Source organism: Gymnodraco acuticeps, unplaced genomic scaffold, assembly GCF_902827175.1.
Source record: "Gymnodraco acuticeps unplaced genomic scaffold, fGymAcu1.1, whole genome shotgun sequence".
Classification (NCBI taxonomy): Eukaryota; Metazoa; Chordata; class Actinopteri; order Perciformes; family Bathydraconidae; genus Gymnodraco; species Gymnodraco acuticeps.
The window spans coordinates 1-13,941 of NW_022990597.1; the positions used below are offsets into that span (position 1 = coordinate 1).

Sequence of the window (13,941 nt, forward strand, 5' to 3'; positions counted from 1 at the left end):
GCTGCTGGACTAATAACCACAGACACCAGAATGATGTAACAACAGAAAAAGGCAGGAATTGCATTGGACCCGCCCCCCGACGACGCCGGCCAATAGGAGAAGACCTCAGATGACAACAGGAAGAGCAAGCCAATAATTGACCTCTTCTACCTGCTGACCTGGGCTGACGGGAGATGAGGAGAGCGCCTCCTTTTGCAATTTCATTTGTACACCACCGCATCTTTTGTGTAATTAAATGCTGTTAACTTTTATAAGCTTCCCTTGACTCTTTTCAGTCTCTCCTGCCTTCAGGGTTCTAGAATTACTTACAGTATGTACATGATGTAGCCATGTTTGATATACAATGAGACATGCAGCACAACATAACCATTAAGCAACTGATAATAAACACAAGAATGACCACAAAGGGATGCACAATCCTTATTAAAGTTGACTCTCTGCGTTCAGGGGGTGTTTTAGTGTAGATATAAGGAGAGGTGGGGCGGCATCTGTGTTTACGTCGAGAGTCTCTGAGACACAAAGCCGGTGTTGTTCGAGGCTCAGAAGTGAAGATGAGACATTTGTGAGCATTGAGAGCAACGGTTTGTTTCTCATCAGCCACAAATGTTGACCTTTTTGACCTCTGAGATGACCTCTGTGTACGTACTTGTTGTTTTACTGTTTATAACTTAACTCAGCATGAGCATAGCTTTCATTAGAGCCCAATTTTGGAGCTGAAACATCGGCGGCCATCTTGGATTTGAAGGTCAAACATAGGTCAAATCATCAAAACAACATCAAATATGAATTCCTCGACCCAAAAAGTGCCCGAAACCATGTATTGAACAACATTGTAGGCCAAAACACTGAAAAGCTAATTTTCAACCTGGTGATGGCAGCCATTTTGGATTTAGGGCTCTAAAAAATGTTGCCCGCATTTCTGCGAGGGGCCATGGGGGCTATTTTTTTAAAAACCCTTCATAGATTACAAATCCACTGAGAAACAAACCTCCGCTCTCCACGATCACAGAATTGCTGGAGATGACCCAACTATAACTGAATAGCCCTTGACCTGAACAAACTCCTTAGGCTAGGGGTACTCAAACTTTTTTATTAAAGGTCCACTTGTGAATTTTATACAAGGTCACTGGTCCGGATAAATGCCAGTAAAAGTCTGGAATAATCTACCGGACTACGACCAACAACACTACTGGGCTGTTCTGTGGCTGGAGCCCAGAGGAGCTGCGGCAGGCTCAGGAGGCTGATCCAGACATAGGCCCCATCAAAGCATGGATGGAGGCCAGCGACGAACGGCCACAATGGGTAACAGTCTCCCCGTGCAGCCCAGCTACAAAAACATATTGGAGCCAGTGGAAGCGGCTCTACTTCAAAGACGGAATTCTGGTTAGGCGGTTCTACTGCCTAGATGACACACAGTTTTATCCACAAGTGGTGCTGCCTCGAGTCTTCCGCCCTGATGTCATGGAACAAATGCATGACGGACAAAAAGGTGGACATTTTGATGTGGAGCGCACAGTGGCCCGGCTGCAGACCTGATACTGGTGGTACAGAATGAGAGAAGACGTTGCCCTCTGGTGTAGTGCAGAACTGGCGGTATCAGCCCTTGGACTGTTGCTTGTGGAAGCAGATAGCAAGAGGAAACGAGCAATTAGGATAAACCGCACTAAATGGGCGAAATCCTGGATACTACAGCAAGAAGCTCATGGGGCTTTCCCGAACCTGTGTCGAGAGCTGGAGTTAAATGAAATCTCAGATTTCACACATTTTGCTCGGCTTTCTCCTGTTCAGTTCCACGTGTTGAAGGAACTCGTCACTCCAATCGTCCAGAGGGAAAACACCAACTACCGGGACTGTATCTCCGTGGGGGAACGTCTGATGATTACGCTGCGATTTTTGGCAACAGGTATGCAAGCTAAAGATGTTGCTATATTTAAAATTGCACTACTTTGTATATTATTGTATATTATGCTTTAGCAGTGGTAGACAAAGTACTTATACATTTTACTTCAGTAAAATTAGTAATACCGCAGTGTAGAAATACTCTGTTTACTAAGTACAAAACCAAATGTACTTAAAGTACCAAAAGTACTGCTTGGTAGCTTGAGAATTTACCAAGGGATCAATACAGTTTTACCTTAACCTATAATAATGCATGATCAAATATTTCATTATTATATTTTGTATCATTAAACTGAATCTTCATAGTAACTAAAGTAATCAACTATCTTGTAAACTATAACCTGTAGTTTCCTAGCTAATGAGTGTTTTGTTCAGCTGCTTGTGGAGATAACTCTTTATGTGTTTGTTAATATTTGCAGGGGAAAGCTTCAGGAGCCTTTCCTACCAGTTCTGAGTGGGAGTGTCAACGATAGGGCAATTTGTTCCTGAGACCTCTACAGCCATCTATGAGGGTTTAAAAGAGAAATACATGAAGGCATGTGTGGATACTTACTGGTTTTACTGTGCAAACTGTATGTAATACAGTGAGGGCATTGGAACAGCAACTGTTTGGCCTGCCATATAAAACATGGGTCTTAAGGACTAACGTTTCAAATAAATACATTTGTATTTATTTTAAGATCTTTTCATAGTTCATACAAACGTATTGGGATCATTTGTATTAATGTGGACCGGAGGGAGAGGGGTGACGAGCATAAGTTTCACGTTCCTTTTTTATTTCAATTCCAGCTTTGGTCCTGAAGAATATGTTTCTCTGTTGTCCCCGTTCATAAAGCCTAAAGCAACAGCATCAGAGCACGGTGCAGAGTCTCTAGATGAGTTCACAGGAGTCCCTCGTTCTTATTGAACATCCATGTTGTAGTCCGCTGTATAGAGAACTGTAGTTTCCATGGTTTCCCCACAGCAGCAGACACACGTCTATGACGTCCGCTGGCGCATCATAACTACGTCGGATAGTGAAAGTGCATTCGGATTCTCTAAAGTACCGCAGTCTCTTCTCCTAAGTCCTTTTGAATTATCCTATCCACTATCCCTTAACCCCGTGACGTTTCACTCAGAGGTCAAGGAATAGACGACGTTAGGAGCTGATTTTTGGACTATTCGATTGCAACCCCGGTGGAATCGAGGGGTAAGTGATGAAAGTGGGGGATGGTCGCTTATCAGGCACCCACGGGCCGCGGCTCACAGCCAAAGTGACACGTCAGCTCCAGCTGAAAGTGTCGGAGATCACAACGATCACAACAACAAGAGGCAAAACATATCATTATGAAGAGGTCCAAGCCTTCAGGTGCAACGGGAAGGAAACGGAAAAAAGAACAGGAGGAAACGAGAGCCAAATACAGAGGTACGTCGGCATGTGTAAACATAAAATCAGTAGCCTATATACGGCAGGGGTAGACATTAAGGGTAACATTTCACTGGCCCTCCGGGCCGGTGGACTTTTATTGCCACTGGCAGGGCCGGCCCTAGACATTTTGGTGCCCTAGGCGAGATTATGATTTGGTGATCTGGTGCACTTTGAGCAGAATTACTAGAGACCTGATCTAGGGGGTACAACTCTAAACACCCATATAAAAAATATCAGTTTGCATTTTAATAATCAAATCAGTATGTGAACATAACCAATAACCTACCATAGCCAATAACAAATAAATGTAACGTATTTTATTTTTTGTTTTTCATTCATATCTTATTTTACCTAGTTAACATTTAATTATTCATGAATTTTTTTTAATATCTCCGGTTTCAAATGATATTATTAGTTTACTGTCCTATAGTATACATTGGAATTATTTCAAACATGTTATTATTAATCGTAATAATTATAAAGGAGTGCCTTGGAAATATTTGTTTACATAAATTGTGACCAAACCGTTTGAGACCCACTGAGATGACTTAGACTAAAGTGAAGTATCTAAACACTCAGAGTCCTTTACCTCACTGAGCTGTAGTTATCAGCCTCAATCCAACAACAATCCGCGGTACCGATGCGCGCCCTCTCTCTCTTTCTCTCTCTCTTGCTCGCTCGGAGGCTCGCTCATACTTTGGCTGTGAGCTGCGGGCGCCAAATAAGTCAACATCCCCCACTTTCATCACTTACAGCGCCCATCGTACAGGGCAAATGCAAAATGTTGCCGGCCCGGGGTGCAAAGGGTGCTTACTTTATTCAATTATTAATGTAAATGTATTACATCAAGGGCAGAAAATTAGGCGGGATACAAATAAAAAATAAATACATTTTTCTCCCAGCGCAGTGCCCCTCCGGATCTGGTGCCCTAGGCCAGGGGTTCCCAAACTTTGCCATGCCAAGGACCCCCATATAGCATTATCCTCTGGCGGGGACCCCCCTGTTGCAATTTTATTTTTAAATGATGTGTACAAGTGCCTCGCGATGGAGCATGCAGTGTGTTGCCACTACATTTGGGGCCTTCTGCCTGATCAAAGCTGTCACACCGCTTTTTTTGCCTGTCATAGCCCCACTGCCCCATCTGAACACACACCCACACAACGAGACCAGTCAAGTCCATTTGAGATGATGTACTCCTTATCTAAAACTGTCCTACCTTCCAGTGCTTTGCAAATTAATATTTCCTCAACAAAGTTGTCTTCTGAAATAAATCTGATTTCTGCGACATTTGCTACATCCGTGCTCTCATCCAGCTGCAGAGCTAAACATTCACTAGCTCTCACTTGCTCCAAAAGCTGAGCAGATTTTCCACTCGCAGTAGCGGCAGCTCGATTCTGATTGGCTTGAAGGGCGGTCGTGTGATTCAAAAACAAAAAATATGAAAAGATTGGCTTCAAAGGACACATAGATTGATAGATATGCATAACATAAAAACAATTTAAAAAAACCTGTTTCCCTCAAACTTTGAGTGACCCCCCTGGCGGCCCCCACTTTGAAAAACACTGCCCTAGGCGACCAGCTAGTTCGCCAGTGCCTAGGGCCGGCCCTGACCACTGGCCCCACCATTGTAACCACTGGTCCAGAGCATTCGTCCAAACAAATCAACTAATCATGAAGAAAATGAACACATTTTTTGCAATAGTAATTTATGCACAAACTACATTACTATTTGTACTACAACATTTTAATCATCAGTTCTTCCTCATTTTACTCAATTGTTCATATTTGGTTTATTAAAATAATTATATTCTGTTCATTGTTAAAAAATGTCTGCTATTATGAGTATTATTATTTGTATAATGCGCTTTCTGCCTTCCTGTCATCAGGAGTTAGAAATGTAATGGCTATGTAATAGATTAGATTAGAACCTTCATTATCCTAAACTGCTGGGACATTTCCCTATAGCAGGGGTCTAAAACTCAAGGCCCGGGGGCCAAATCCGGCCCGCGACCTCATTTGATGTGCAAGAGCTTGCAAATAATATAATACGTTTATTATACTGTTACATGCCACTTTACAGAAGCAGGTGGCCCATAAACTACATGTCCCACAATGCATCTCGTTTTGTGACATGCACACTGAAGAGACTTGCAATTATTTGCCCTGGACTTCTGCTTTCAGACGTTAGTTATTATCCTATCCGATAATAATCCAATTCAGAGGCAATAATGTAATATAATACATTATTTTATATATATGGTTACAACCGGCCCTTTGAGTTCAACCTTTATGCAAATGTGGCCCGTGATGAAATTGAGTTTGACACCCCTGTGTTACGCTCCCAAAAAAGCTACTGGAGTGAACCCGCAATACTGAACACTGGGCACGGAGACTGAAGTTAAGTTGAACAAAATGTTTATTTTCAAACAGGCTTGGTCTGTGGGGGTTGGGCTGAAGCAGGGGACAGAGCAGGAGTGAAAAAAAATCCCAAAACAGGGAAAAGGGAATCCAAAAAGCCAGGGCCAGGAATTGTACCATGTGGTGGGGTGGAGGACAAAATCCTGGGATCTGGGGTGCCGAGGGAGCAGGCTGAACCAGGGGAGCGAGGGAACACGGAGGAACACAGCAGGAGGTGGCTGGGCGCGGCAGGCAGAGGAGTAGTGATGACAGTTTGACACTGAAGCTTTGAACGGAGCTTCAACCCTGGACTTCCTATTCCATAGAAGCAGTGCTTCGAAGCTTGCTTCAAATCACGTGACATGTGACGTCCGAAGCAGCAACTGCTTCAAATCACGTGACATGTGACGTCCGAAGCAGCAACTGCTTCATTTCCTGAATGAATCACTTGACTGGTTCGCGGTCCATTCACGCGATTCAATGCACTGCCTCGTCTCGATTCTGACGGGTGACAGGTTGAAACAGTTTCAAATTTGAGCGCTTCAACACTTTATGACCGCTCTAAACAATGCGCAATGTGTGGGTTGTTGTCGTAGTTTGCGTTGTTGCTGTTGAGTTGTTGTTGGTATTGCATTTGATTTATTGTATCATTATAGAGCAAGCCAGGAAGAAAGATAGGTCGTTCTGGCTCGGGAAACACTTCGAAATGTGGAGAAGAATTATCAGTCATATAAAAACAGTTCAATATTTCAAGGAATAGATAGCCCAGTGGGTGGAGCCGGGGCCCGAATGCGGCGATGTCTCCTCCGCGCAGCTGGTTCAAAGCCCGGAATGGATGTATTTGAATCATTGCTTTTCAACTTTAATAACTGATAAAAGGCCCTCTCCTCCCAAAAAAATGTCCAGCAGTCTCTAGTCTCTTCTCAATAACCCAATACACGCAATTATCAATCTTTAATTGCAAATAGAACATGATATTCAGTCTTAGTGTGTGTGTGCATCGAATATTTTTCAAGGCAAAGATACGTTAAACCCACTGCAGCCTTGCACTTCGCAGGAGAGGTCGCTGTAACTGAAGCTTCGAGAAATGAACCTATTTCCGACACAATTGTCCAAGTGGTTCGATGCTTCATTCAAAGCTTCATTTTGCCATCACTAGAGCAGGTAGTTGGTCACTGGACAGGAAGAGCACAAAGTTAGAATTGCAACAAAAACTTTAGAGAGCAAGGTTTAGCTAATAATAATAATAATTCCTTACATTTATTATAGCGCTTTTCAATGACTCAAAGCGCTTTACATATACACACATTACACATATATCATACAAGCAAGCTAAGTTAGCCGAGACATTTTTACCACTGGTGGTTAGACGACGAACTGGCAAGTACTGGATGAGGGAACAGGGTTTATATGCAGGTGTAGGTGAGTAGTTACAATCAGGGTGACGAGCAGCAGCTGAGGAGGTGTGGAGGCGGGAATCCAAAAGTAGGTCAGCCACGCCCAGCCAGGAAGACAGACACACAGACAGACAAAAACAAACACACTCTTCACTTGTCAGCATATGTCGGCTTTGATGTACAGAGCCGACAAAAGACCTTGTTTATATTGGCATCATATAGAGAGGTGCAGTGACGCGTCATAAAACCAGGAAGTAAGCTGCTGGTTCCCTCGACAAAAAAGCAATGGGATTTCTCCACAGGTTTTTGGAAAATAGCTGAAAATAAGGACAGTGGAAAACGAACCTGTTTGATAAATGCACGTTTTGTTCAGCCGGATAATCTCCACATGTCTACCCTACTTTTATAATTTTCGAATCATAATTATAAAAGGGTTTTAGGATGCGTCACTGCACCACTCCATCTGAAGCCAACTCCATCGATCAAGCCAGTGTGGCTGAAACTTTCTCTCCCTCTTCTTCTCATACTCCCTGTCACTCTCCTTTAACTCCTCCGGTGACTTTCTTTTATTTGAAGATAGTTTTTTGCCCGTCGCTTGGCCGGTTAGCGCTGGTATTAAAAACATTTTGGCAAATGGTTAGGTGGCGCGAAAGTCTGTAGTGAATGAGCGCAAGTGTGCAAGTTCTCCCACTTAAAAAGATGAGAGAGGCCTGCAATTTTCATCCTAGGTACACTTCAACTATGAGAGACAGAATGAGGGGAACAAATCTGATTTTTAAAGAGTTTATTTGCAAATTATGGTGGAAAATAATTATTTGGTCAATAACAAAAGTTCATCTCAATACTTTGTTATATACCCTTTGTTGGCAATGACAGAGGTCAAACGTTTTCTGTAAGTCTTCACAAGGTTTTCACACACTGTTGCTGGTATTCTGGCCCATTCCTCCATGCAGATCTCCTCTAGAGCAGTGATGTTTTGGGGCTGTCGCTGGGCAACACGGACTTTCAACTCCCTCCAAAGATTTTCTATGGGGTTGAGATCTGGAGACTGGCTAGGCCATTCCAGGACCTTGAAATGCTTCTTACGAAGCCACTCCTTCGTTGCCCGGGTGGTGTGTTTGGGATCATTGTCATGCTGAAAGGCCCAGCCACGTTTCATCTTCAATGCCCTTGCTGATGGAAGAAGGTTGTCAATCAAAATCTCACGATACATGGCCCCATTCATTCTTTCCTTTACACGGATCAGTCGTCCTGGTCCCTTTGCAGAAACACAGCCCCAAAGCATGATGTTTCCACCCCCATGTTTCACAGTAGGTATGGTGTTCTTTGGATGCAACTCAGCATTATTTCTCCTCCAAACACGTCTAGTTAAGTTTTTACCAAAAAGTTCTATTTTGGTTTCATCTGACCATATGACATTCTCCCAATCCTCTTCTGGATCATCTAAATGCTCTCTAGCAAACTTCAGATGGGCCTGGACATGTACTGGCTTAAGCAGGGGGACACGTCTGGCACTGCAGGGTTTGAGTCCCTGGCGGCGTAGTGTGTTACTGATGGTAGCCTTTGTTACTTTGGTCCCAGCTCTCTGCAGGTCATTGACTCGGTCCCCCTGTGTGGTTCTGGGATTTTTGCTCACCGTTCTTGTGATCATTTTGACCCCACGGGGTGAGATCTTGCGTGGAGCCCCAGATCGAGGGGGATTATCAGTGGTCTTGTATGTCTTCCATTTTCTAATAATTGCTCCCACAGTTGATTTCTTCACACCAAGCTGCTTACCTATTGCAGATTCAGTCTTCCCAGCCTGGTGCAGGTCTACAATTTAGTTTCTGGTGTCCTTTGACAGCTCTTTGGTCTTGGCCATAGTGGAGTTTGGAGTGTGACTGTTTGAGGTTGTGGACAGGTGTCTTTTATACTGATAACGAGTTTAAACAGGTGCCATTAATACAGTTAACGAGTGGAGGACAGAGGAGGCTCTTAAAGAAGAAGTTACAGGTAAGGATGCTCCGATCGCCAATTTCGGGGCCGATCGCCGGAATCAGTATCGGCCGATACCGATCGCCGATCCAATCGAGTGGGCGGGGCCTGAATGGAAGATTTAAACATCACTTTAAATCTTCCATTTAAAGTGATGTTTAAAACTCAGCTCATTCACTGGCGCTTCCACAAACAACAATCAACTTATAAATTACATTCAAATGATGTACATTATTCAAGTTTACATTCACTTTGGATAATAACACGGGAGAGATGAGCGGAAGTGCTCTCTTTTTCTCTCTCCCTCTCTCTCTCATTACATGTCACTTGTTAGACGCTTTTATCCAAAGCGACTTACATACTTGATACTGTGGACAATCCCCACAGGAGCAATTTGGGGTGAAGTGTCTCAGGGACACAACGACATGCTGACTGCAGTGGGGTTTGAACCTGTGACCCCCTGATCCGAACACCAACGCACAACCCACTGCACCACACGCCTCCTCTCCCCCTCTCTCCCCCCGTCTCTCCTGACAGCCGGTCAGTATCTCATGCAGCTCACTGATCCAGTAATGAGTGACCCGACAGTGAAGAATACATATATTTATAATGACTAGTTTAGCTCGTTCCAGAGGTAGATCAAATAGCTAAGTGTGTTAGGTCTAACTCTTGTGTGTTTCGCTCCGCTTACCGGTCCGGCGGGCGGAGCTGCAGGATTTCTGCTTCACACACACGTTGCATACCGCTATTTTACTGTCTTTTTCGGACACCTTAAAATAATGCCAGACCGGTGAAGCCCTTTTGGCGAGCTTGTTTTGCCGCACACAGAGAAAAGTGTCATGTATTTTACGTCATGCGATCGGCTCTCGCGATCGGCATGTTTAGAGAGCACCGATCGATTGGTAGAGAGTGAGTATCGGCCGATCTCGATCGGTGACCGATCGATCGGAGCATCCCTAGTTACAGGTCTGTGAGAGCCAGAAATCTTGTTTGTTTGTAGGTGACCAAATACTTATTTTACCGAGGAATTTACCAATTAATTCATTAAAAATCCTACAATGTGATTTCCTGGATTCTTTCCCCCATTCTGTCTCTAATAGTTGAAGTGTACCTAGGATGAAAATTACAGGCCTCTCTCATCTTTTTAAGTGGGAGAACTTGCACAATTGGTGGCTGACTAAATACTTTTTTGCCCCACTGTAATTGAGTTGTGGTCATGTGTTGTTTATGGGACCCTATGAGTTATAGCAGGACATTTAATCAAACTGTAAAATGATCTACATGTTTAACACATTAAGGATAGTATTTAACTTTTAAAGCAAGCAGTGAACTTTAGTGTCAGCCTTTTACATCCTGTATGCATACCGTATTCTCTACTACATTTAGTTAAAACCTTGTTTTTTCTACCCATTTTGTTATTACAGATATGTCTGGTGCCAGCTGTCTGCTGACTGAAGATCAGTTTCTGTGCTCCATCTGTCTGGATGTGTTCACTGATCCAGTCAGCACACCATGTGGACACAACTTCTGTAAAGCCTGCATCTCTCAACACTGGGATACTAAAGTCCCCTATCAGTGTCCTAACTGTAAAGAGGTTTTCAACATAAAGCCTGATCTGCTGGTCAACACTTTCATCTCTGAGATGGCTGCTCAGTTCAGACAGTCAGCTCAACAGAAAGCCAGCAGCAGCAGCTCAGAGCAACACGTTGTCAAACCAGGAGAAGTTCCCTGTGACGTCTGCACTGGAACCAGACTGAAGGCCCTGAAGTCCTGCCTGGTGTGTCTGGAGTCCTACTGTGAGACTCACCTGGAGCCTCACCTGACAAGAGCAGGCCTGAAGAAACATCAGCTGATCGACCCTGTGGAGAACCTGGAAGGCAGGATGTGTGTGAAGCACGATAAACTGCTGGAGCTGTTCTGTAAGACCGACCAGGTGTGTGTCTGCATGCTCTGCACTGTTTTAGACCACAAGACACATGATGTTGTTCCTCTGAAAGAAGGATATGAAGGAAAGAAGGCTGAGCTGGGGAAGACAGAGGCTGAAATTCAGCAGATGATCCAGAAGAGACGACTGAAGATTCAGGAGATGAATCGCTCAGTGGAGCTCAGTAAGGAAGGAGCAGACAGAGAGATAGCAGATGGTGTTCAGGTCTTCACCGCTCTGAAGGAGTCTGTTGAGAGAAGCCAGGCCGAGCTCATCGACACCATCAAAGAGAAGCAGAGAGAGACAGAGGAACAGGCTGAAGGCTTCATCAAAGAGCTGGAACAGGAAGTCTCTGAGCTGAAGAAGAGAAGCTCTGAGGTGGAGCAGCTCTCACGCTCTGAAGACCAGCTCCACCTCCTCCAAAGCTTTACGTCCCTGAACGCTGCTCCACCCACCAAGAACTGGACAGAAGTCAGGGTCCGTCCACCTTCATATGAGGGGACTGTGAGGAGAGCTGTGACTCAGCTGGAGGAGACGCTCAGTAATCAGATGAAGAAGCTGCTCGAGGTGGAGCTGAAGAGGGTCCAGCAGTATGAGGTGGAGGTGACTCTTGATCCTGATACAGCACAACCCAAACTCATCCTGTCTGCTGATGGAAAACAAGTGAAAGATGGTGATGTGAAGAAGAATCTCCCAGACAATCCAGAGAGATTTAATACTTGTCCTTGTGTTTTAGCAAAGCAGAGTTTCTCTTCAGGAAGATTTTATTACGAGGTTCAGGTTAAAGGAAAGACTGACTGGGATCTAGGAGTGGCCAGAGAGTCGATCAACAGGAAGGGAAACATCTCACTATCTCCTCAGGATGGTTACTGGACAATAGTGTTGAGGAATGAAAATAAGTACAAAGCTTGTGCTGGTCTTCGAGTCCGTCTCTCTCTGAAATCTCAGCCTCAGAAGGTGGGGGTGTTTGTGGATTATGAGGAGGGTCTGGTCTCCTTTTATGATGTTGATGCTGCAGCTCTGATCTACTCCTTCACTGGCTGCTGCTTCAAAGAGAAACTCTACCCATACTTTGGTCCTTGTCCTAACCATGGTGGTAAAAACTCTGTCCCTCTGATCATCTCTCCTGTCAATCACACAGAGTAGAACAACCATTTGATTTGAAATCAGGTTCAATATCATTTAATGTTATAAATGTATGTGTTTTATGGGATGGGCGTTGAATACACTTTTTTATCAGATTGTGATAAATGCATTTTTTTCTGTAAATGTTGTCATTGATACTAAAACACCAAACCATATATATATATATTAGGGCCGGGACTCGATTAAAAAAATTAATCTAATTAATGAGAGGCTTTGTAATTAATTAATCGAAATTAATCGCATTTTTAATCACATATAAATATTTGACCTGAGAACAGTGAGAAGCAATTTTTTTCACATGGATTTTAGTATACCATTAGGCGCATTCCCACCGCAGTACTTTTCCCACAAAGGTTCATGAGAACTTAGTTCATGAGAACTCTTTGAATTTGGGGGAGGATTAGGCAAATGAAGCCGCTGACGTCACTTCTTCTTCTTCTGCTTTGGGTTTACTGGCAGGCCGCAAACCACTTCACGGCGTATACTGCCGCCCAAAGTCCCCGGAGTTGGGGACTGGCTTCAGTAGAAGCTGCTGGGAGTCCCAGCATTCTTCCGAGTAAATCGCCAGAACGCCGACACCTCCTCATCTCCACCGCTCCCATGTTTTATTTTGTGTTGCCATAAATTAGTCTCTCTGCGTTTCTGCGCTGGGCTAATGCTAATAATGCTAATGCGAGGATAATAAAATTCACAAAACTTTTTGGGAGTTTTACGGGGCGTGGTTTGCAATCCGCCCAGCCAATCAGAAATATAGCTATTTTCTCACAAGAGAGCCGCACGAAAGTCCCTGCTCTCTAGCAGCTCTCTGCTCTCTAGCAGGGACTTTCGTGGGGGTAAAAAGGTTCTCATGAACTAATTTTAGTACCGGCTCTTTTTGGTGTGAACGCGATAAAAGAGGCTAACGTCCACGCTAGCTTCCACGCTAGCTGCTATATGTTTTGCATTGAGGTGATACTTGAGGCTTGATGTGCTGCGGTGATATGCGAATTCCTTTTTGCATAATTTGCACACAACCGTGCTCTTATCGACGCTTCCATCCGTCCGTTTTTTAAAACAACATTTCCCACTGTTGTTCACTGTGGTTTGTTGTTGTCTGAAGTCATGAACGTTAGTTGGTGCTCCAGTATAATCGGTACGCCTGAAACTCATCCAGTGAGAAACGTTCCGCGGTGCAAAAATAAGTGCGATTAAAATGCGTTAATTTTTTTAACGCGTTAATTTTTGTGTAATTAATTAATCTTAATTAACGCGTTAAAGTCCCGGCCCTAATATATATATATATATATATATATATATATATATATATATATATATAGATATATGACTACATATATTGAAATGATCTGATGAATTCTGAAAACTCTATAACCTGCCTTTGAAACTGTAATATCATAGAAGAAAAACATGAAATAAGAATTATTTGTACTTTCCTGACATGTCTTGATGCCAAATCTAACACTTACAGTGGGGCAAAAAAGTATTTAGTCAGCCACAAATTGTGCAAGTTCTCCCACTTAAAAAGATGAGAGGCCTGTAATTGTCATCCTAGGTACACTTCAACTATGAGAGACAGAATTAGAAAGAAAAAAAAAAATCCAGAAAATCACATTGTCTGATTTTTAAAGAATTTATTTGCAAATTATGATGGAAAATAAGTATTTGGTCAATAACAAAAGTTCATTTCAATCCTTTGTTATATACCCTTTGTTGGCAATGACAGAGGTCAAACGTTTTCTGTAAGTCTTCACAAGGTTTTCACACACTGTTGCTGGTATTTTGGCCCATTCCTCCATGCA

General features: G+C 43.4%; 1 protein-coding gene across 1 annotated transcript; it reads left to right on the top strand.

Moving 5' to 3' along the window:
• Positions 1-2,924: 2,924 nt before the first annotated feature.
• LOC117554479 (E3 ubiquitin-protein ligase TRIM39-like) lies at positions 2,925-12,447 on the top strand. Its single transcript, XM_034228930.1, has 2 exons — positions 2,925-3,304; positions 10,500-12,447. The coding sequence occupies exons 1-2, from the start codon at positions 3,226-3,228 to the stop codon at positions 12,143-12,145; spliced, it is 1,725 nt and encodes a 574-aa protein (XP_034084821.1). The 5' UTR covers positions 2,925-3,225; the 3' UTR covers positions 12,146-12,447.
• Positions 12,448-13,941: the final 1,494 nt, after the last annotated feature.